We start from the raw sequence: 7,880 nt of genomic DNA on the forward strand, positions 1-7,880 counted from the left end.
AGGTAGCCAGCTGTAATGGCAGACTGGAGGGAGAGCAAACATACCCAAAATAAATCCAAAATCTTTTTTTCACTTTTATTTTCAGAGAAACCTAACCAAAGGAGGGTACAGCTATATCTGAGTTTCATACCAACATCAAATTTATAATGAACTTCTACTTTTCTCTGTCTTCATTCAGGTTGTATGGAGCTGTCTTTGCTGTCTTAATTTTAGTAAAGCCTTTTCCATAAAGTTAAAAAGAGAAAGTGTATATTCAAACAAACAAACAACTTCTACTCTAGCAGTCCTTGTTTTGCTTTTGAGTGTTTAAACACTATCAGTTTCCTTAAATTGAAAATATGTGGAAAAAAAGAATTGCAGAGGGTCAAATAAGATATTTAGTTTTCATATTTTGTGTCAATTTGGTAATAAATTATGGGAAACAGATCTTCCAGCTCCTTAGGACTGGAATTTTACAGAAACATTTCACAATGAATAAAAACTTCCCAGCAAAAAGGTTTATTCCTTAGGTGTTGTTTTGGGTGTGGTTTTTTTGTTGTTGTTTTTTTTTAATAGTGTTTATTCTCCTCTGTGCTTTGTTTTTGTTTTCATTCTCAGCAGAGCAGAAAAGTGTGTTGGCCTGGTACAGTGTAACCCACTTAATGCCTTAGGGATGGGCTTTCGTCACAAGAGTTATACTGGGAAGAATATGAATGTACAACGTAGCCTTGTACCAATAGAGGCTGCTATTACTAAAATTCCCTGAAGGAAAAGGGAAACTATTGCAAGGGAGAAAGATGAGCACACTTGGGCAGAAATAATTTCTGAATAAGTTACTGAAAGAGTGGAAGCAGTAATAGAGAAGTAGGTTGCAAGGAGAATGTCAAATAGCTCAGGCATTGTTAGCGATGTTGGACCAGGAGCAGCAGCACCAAAGGGTGTTTTGAAAGTTGGCTGAAAGTAGTAGAATATTTAAGTTGGAAGATGTTTAACTATGAAATGCTGAGAAATGTCAACTCTGATAAAATCCAAATAAATAGTTAAATCTGGGGAATGAGGTTGGAGGTGAAGGTTAGGCTTATGCAAGAATTAACTGGCAGAGATACAAATGTAGGCATTTCTCCTGACAAATTTTGCTAATTGACTTTTTGTCTAGCTAGAAGTTAGAATAAATGAAGTGATTCTGGCAGTAGGTTACTGGAATGATTTAATGATCCAAGGGTTATGTGAACTTCAGGATTCCTCCCCTTGGCCACTAGTTCTTTCATAGTCTTGAGTCATGCCAGACAACTGTTCTTTTGAACTAGAATCTAGAATCCTGAGCTTCAAAGGAGTCAAAAACAACCTGACAAAGATACCCCAAAATACAACTTTTTTAGTATCCAAATGAATGGCAACAGCTGAATGACACTTCATTTTGGGTTGGGTTCATGTAAGAGATGACAAGTAAATTCTAGTGATATTCTGGTGTTAGATCAAGCATGTCTAGGCTGCTTACAACTAGAAGCAATTTCAGATAGTGTTTTCTTTTGGATAGATGTTTAATAATCTGCTGACAGGTTATCTTCATAGTGCAGTGGTGAAATCACAGATACAGGAAGGAAGACTTGCAAGGAGATTAGGACCTTGATAGGTCGAGCTGTATGACTGAAGGGCCTCCAGGCAGCTGACAAGTGACTGTCACTAAAGGGGTGTTCCTGATCCACAGCTCTTACATCAATGCCCCATGGAAGGAGTGGAGGGTCAGTTTGGAGGCTGACTAATGTCTCTTGTGCTTCTAACACATTCAAAAGTATAAAGCCTGTAGCATCTTGACTTCATATCTGGTTATTTTCCTTTGAATTGAGAAAAAAACTCTTTCAGGTCAAGCACACTTGTGGCCTCTTATGCACCAAGAAAGCATTCTTGTGCCAGTTAATTGACCAGGATATAAACCTGGCTAAGGGGAGAAAAGTGAGAGTGTGCTTCTGTCCTTTCTTTTCAGATTCTTGGAAACTTGCAGGTCTGCTATAGGCAACAAGTTTAACCACTGTAGTGATTGAGGGCTGAGAAATGTAAAGCTTTCACAAACAGTAAGTGTTGTAAACTATGTAGTTTTGGATTCTGCTCTTACTGCTGCAACTCTTTTAGTTCTTAGGACTTCTTTTCAGATATTTCACAGAGAAGCAATTAATGTCATTCTTTGATGGCCTACTGTAACTAACAAAGTGTGTTTTCTATGCTAGCCTGGCAATTATTGTCAAATGCTTTGTTTGTGTGAAAAAACCCAACTACTAATGAGGGAGAGAGTTTACATTGCTATTGAAAGGCAAGTGTTTTTTCCAGTCTAAATACTTGCAGTGGTGTGCCTTTTTAAACTTCTAATCTGATTCCAGTGACTTAACAAAATATGGTGACTTAGTAAATAAAATTGTGAATAAGCTTCAGAACTGAAACGGGTGTGCTTATATGTGTAAATTTGAGGATAGGAAGTTGTGACACGTAGTCAGTGTTATGCTTATTGTAGAACTGCTAATTCTGCTTTTCCGTAATTTTAGTATTTTTTCTTAAATCAAAGATGGCACTTTTTTTCAATAAATCTTGGCTGATAGCATATTAGGTTGTAAGTAAACACGATTACTTACTGATGGGAACAAACTTGAGCCTGTTTTGCATTTAACAGCTTCAGTTAAAGGACAGTGTGCTACATATCCTCATGAAAACCTTTAGGTTTCGTCTTGGTTTTGTCGAGCAGTTAATCAATAGTTTATCAATGCCCACTGGATGACAGTGATAACAGAAACAAATTTTCATGCCTATTTCCAAGTTACAAAATAAATACAAAGTAAATACAAGGTAAATACAAAGAGAAGCAATTGTCTGGAAATTAGAAGTGTGCCTTAAATCTGTTTCTTCAAAAATGCTGAGGCAGTTTAGTGGTGGTATTACAATAGATCCAGATTTTGGTGCCCTATTAAAAAAAAAGGGAGTGGAGGTGAGATTTCAGTTGCTATGTGTGGTTTTTTGTTTGGGTTTTTAATGGTGTGCTGCAGTGGCTGGTACAAGTGAGGGAAAAATGAAACTGTAAATGGGTCCAATTGCCATGGTTTGCTTAATAGTTTATGTGGGGTTTGTAGCTTGCTGACATTATAGATACAATGCAGTTACTGTGTTGGCTAGCACTGTTTTTCCATAGAACTTGAGTTCAGTATTTGTCTTCAGCCTTCAGTACACTGGTGTGAGCAGGTCTTCCTTAATATATAAAATTATTTTTACAGTAAAAAAGGACAAATTCCTAGACTTGAGTTTACATGTTGCTGCTGGTTTTCTAGACCAAGAATCTTTTTTTTTTCTTTGAGTGCTGTCTCAGTACCTAAGTAAGAGAGGTTATTTGCACTCAAAATAAAGACAGGTATTAAGCTGATGTATGTAAGTAAGACAATCTAGACAGATATATTGGACAAGGCAGTGGTATTTCAGTAAGCTTTGCAGGACTGGATTTTGTAATGCAAGCTGATTTTTCTGAGGTTGCTTAGCTTTTTGTCTTTTGTTGTGACAGCAAATACTTGGACTGACAGTGAAAATATTTGACTTGCAATTCATTTTGCAGTTTAAAAGGGACATCGTGAAAGGCCACAATTAATTTACTTTTTTGTGTTCTGGTATATGATCGTGTTATAAATTACATTTAAGTGGAAAATGTTCCCTGCTTTTAACAGGAATATTGAAATCAGTGATTTAAGCACTGTGATCCTTCTAAGTTAGGGGAAGCAATTCAGAAATGGTTATCAAATTGAATCAGCATGGGGCTGCTTTTTATTTATTTGCTCTGATTTTCTTTGACTATTGAAATTATTGAAGAACATGAGGGAAAATTATTCCTGTTACAGGCTCTTTGTCTACTAGGTTGAGATTACTTTTACATTAACTAATTGTGTAGCTCACTAAGAAATAACTGGAGCAAACAGTTACATGTAATTCTATACTGTCTTACAATTCCTGATGCTGGGTAAAACAATCAGATACACATTAGGAATTGAGCTTTTGTTTTGTTTTCAGATGATGAGTGATGATTTATACTGAAAAATTAAGGTGGTAAATTGTAAGAAACCTCATATTGTATGTTAACCAACCCTTCCAAAACTATTGTCAAAACGCACGTTATACAGATAAATTGTATAATAGAAATAAGATTAATTCTTGTAGTGTCTAAAGTATTTTATCATTGTATTATTTGTTGGAGTGTTAAGGCTTCATGACATTAGAAAAAGCAATTACAAATATTGAGCTCTTTAAAAAACTTATTTAAAGATGTGCAGGCAGTAAAATACTGCAGCAGTCTACTGTTCTGAAAAATACCACTCTGGTTCAGCAGATACATACTCTACATTATCAGTGTGGCTGCAGATGAGTCCCTTATATAGTAATAAAACTATATGTATCAAGTCTTTGCTGCTTTCAAACAAAAATACTTGTTAATACTTTAAAACATGCTTCTTTGGTGCTTCAGATACCGCTTGTAAGCATTGATTAAAATGACTGAATCCTTATTTTGGATTAAAACTTTTACAAAAATTTAATTCTAGCCTAGCATGACAGCTGTGGAAACTGAATGTCCTGAAATGCAATGTTGCCTGCAACATCACAGAAGACTCTTTCTGTAGCTTTTGTGTGAAAGGACCAGTTTGGTCCACTTGTAATAGTTTGTGGTTGGTCTGTAATTGTCTGCCCAGTAAAACTAATTTTATAGTCATCAGTCTCTTAGACCTCATTGGAATGGCCCACATAGTAGAAATTGTGCAAATTAACTTTGCAGGTTCTAAATGCACAAAGTAGTAGATACTGTTAACACTTTCCTTACATGTATTTTGTTTAAAATGTGGCCTTGTGGACCATTTCATGAAAATAACTGCCATTAATAAAAATACGGATGCTAAAGAAATGAGTGCATAGTACTAGTCAGAACTACTTAAGCCAGTTATTTATACACATTGTGTCCTTGAGGGAACTTCTGATTTCTGCAGGATTGGAAAACTAAATTGTAACTTGTTCCCTCTGCTGGTAGGGAAGAACAGGAGAACATTCAGTACCCTCTGTTCCCACGAAAGCATTATTTATTAAGAAGCAACTCGTATCTATTGATGTGGAAACTAGAGACATAAATAAATACACTGGACCATTTTCAAGAGTTAAGCATAAACCCGCCACTCTTACGCAAGTAGTCCAGTGACTCTAATAAGGCTTTTCACATGCACTAAAAGGTATGTGTTCATACCCTGAGTCACAGCCATTATCCCAGGCTCTCTGAAGGGTAAATGAACTATCTCCTTGTAGATTCTAAGCAGTTTGGTATCACATGAAGCTGTACAGAGTTAAGGTTTTATAAACGTTGTTAATTATGCAGTATGAATGAATTAAATTACTTGCTCTGAACAATTTTTTAATGGAAGCAGTCAGTTCCTTCTGTTTTGACTTTTTTTTTGTGTTGAGGCTTCAAACTACTCCTATCTTACTGCAGATTGCGTCTAGCAAATAAATATTCAAAGATAGAAAGGCACTGATAAAAAAAAAATTCCTGAAATTTCTTGCTCCTACTGTATGCCTTGATTGTAAAGCAGCACAGTCATATGACTCTCACGCCAGCTTGTATCAGGTACTAATTCTACAGCCACAGTGTGGGTGATGTATATGCCAGTAATGCTAATTACAACGGGCAAGACCACATTCCTTCCTTCAAAGAAAGAGAGGGACTAGGCAACTTATGACCCATTTCCATTTTAAATAGATGCTATTTTCAGAGAAGCCTGTTTGGGCTGAAGCCCAAACTATCAGACAGGTTTAGGAACACAGTTCTCATACAGAAACCTCAGTTTCGGCTTGTTAAAATGAAACTTTACCCCCAAGCAATTAAAACACCATTTTACAGTATTAGATGACACTACAGTAGTGAGGGCAAAGGTTGGGTACAATGCACTAATGAGCACACTACTTCAGTGCTAAAGGATTTTTTTTTTTATTTCTTTTTAAGTCTAACAGTTAAAAAAAGCCTTCTTTGGTATCGGTAATTTGCCGTCGCCCTGCTGGCAGCCAGACTATTCACTATCACTTCCAGAGTTTTTGAGTTTTACTGTGGGACGTTGACACCTTCTAACTGCACTATCATTGTAGGCTTGGGCTCGGTATGTGGCATTTTGAGTATCATTGAAGTAATAACAGTAAACTTTCTTCCTTTATTTATGTTGTAGTAGTAATAGGTTTAATAGTATTCCATTCATCAGTGCTGTTCTGCACGGAGTAAACTATAAACTCTTGAGTGCTCATCTAAATAAAATTACAGCATTTGCATTTGTTCCATAGATAACTGTGTTCCTAGTGCACTGGTTTAAAAAATAACTTTGGTAATAAAATACAGTACTGAAGTGACTAGTTCAAGGCGCATGCTCTATAATGTTCTCTCACCCCACTTTTTTCCATGAACCTTTTCCAGTGAGCATAAATAAATTGTAGCACTCTATGACTGTGATGTGATACCTCTTCAGCAGAAAAAAGGGGTGGTTTGAAGGGTTTGGGGATTTTCAAGAGTTTTAAGTGGACAGACCAGTAATTTATGCAGCATACTGCTTAGATGCAAACTGCAGTCTGTGGAAGAGACACCTCTTAAATTTGGTATTCTCAAGTGGGTATTCTTACTGGAGTATATCTACAGTCCACCTCTTCAGTGGAGTCCTGTTTTTGTACATGAAACTTGATGCTGGTGTGATTTAAAACACATTCTAGATATTCATGTGTGCAAAATTTGCTTGTCACAACTGTTTTCCTTTTTAATGGTTTCCTTAATCTTTACAGGTCTAGGAAACCAGGAGGATCTTTTCCCATAACAATGGCAGCAAAATCATCACTCCTTAAAGTAATACTGTTAGGAGATGGTGGAGTTGGGAAGAGTTCCCTTATGAACAGATACGTCACCAACAAGTTTGATGCACAGCTGTTTCATACAATAGGTGTGGAATTCTTGAATAAAGAGTTGGAAGTTGATGGACACTTTGTTACAATGCAGATATGGGACACAGCAGGTCAGGAACGGTTTAGGAGCTTGCGGACTCCTTTCTATAGAGGTTCTGACTGTTGCCTGCTAACCTTCAGTGTGGACGACTCTCAAAGCTTCCAAAACTTAAGCAACTGGAAGAAAGAATTCATTTATTATGCAGATGTCAAGGAGCCTGAAAGTTTTCCATTTGTGATACTGGGTAACAAAGTTGATATTGATGAACGGCAAGTATCTACAGAAGAAGCCCAAGACTGGTGCAGGAATAATGGCAACCATCCCTATTTTGAAACCAGTGCAAAAGATGCCACTAATGTTGCAGCAGCCTTTGAAGAAGCTGTTAGAAGAGTTCTGGCCTCTGAAGACAGATCAGATCACTTTATTCAAACAGATACAGTAAACCTTCATCGGAAACCGAAACCCAGTTCATCTTGTTGTTGACTTAAATTTCTTTTTGCCAAATTACTGTTGACTAGCTTGCTCTCTAAAAGAACGGGGAAGGTAGTAGATAAGAGTAACAAATGGGTTTCACTCTAATATTAAAATCGTAATATTCTGCTGCTTTCATGGGGGAGAAAAAGAAAAATCTCTTCATGAGTGACCCGTTATTGAATTAGTGATGCTTTCTGTTTAGGAAGACATCAAGTAAAAAAATAATATAAGAATGTAATTTGCCAACTTTATTCAAATGATAAATACTTTGAATATAATTAAAACTTGAAGGTTCTAGAAGCACTACTTTGGAGAAACTGTTCTGGAATTCAGGCACAAAGATACTTTTATATGTGTATATTTTTATGAAATCGGCATTCCATTTTTGTTTTGTTAGATGTCAGTTTCTTAACAATGCTAGATATTAAACTTCAGTCTCACTACA

The 7,880-nt window shown here is 36.4% G+C and overlaps 1 protein-coding gene across 3 annotated transcripts in view; it reads left to right on the forward strand.

The window, feature by feature from the left end:
- Window positions 1-7,880, forward strand: part of RAB9A (RAB9A, member RAS oncogene family) — a 29,560-nt gene extending 21,680 nt beyond the window's left edge. For all 3 annotated transcript variants that reach the window (XM_058419541.1, XM_040056586.2, XM_040056585.2), the window contains one exon: window positions 6,805-7,880. In XM_058419541.1, coding sequence (XP_058275524.1) covers window positions 6,839-7,444 — 606 coding nt within the window. In that variant the 5' untranslated portion in view covers window positions 6,805-6,838 and the 3' untranslated portion in view covers window positions 7,445-7,880. The remainder of the gene's footprint in view (window positions 1-6,804) is intronic.

Source organism: Hirundo rustica, chromosome 2 (genome assembly GCF_015227805.2).
Source record: "Hirundo rustica isolate bHirRus1 chromosome 2, bHirRus1.pri.v3, whole genome shotgun sequence".
Lineage (NCBI taxonomy): Eukaryota > Metazoa > Chordata > Aves > Passeriformes > Hirundinidae > Hirundo > Hirundo rustica.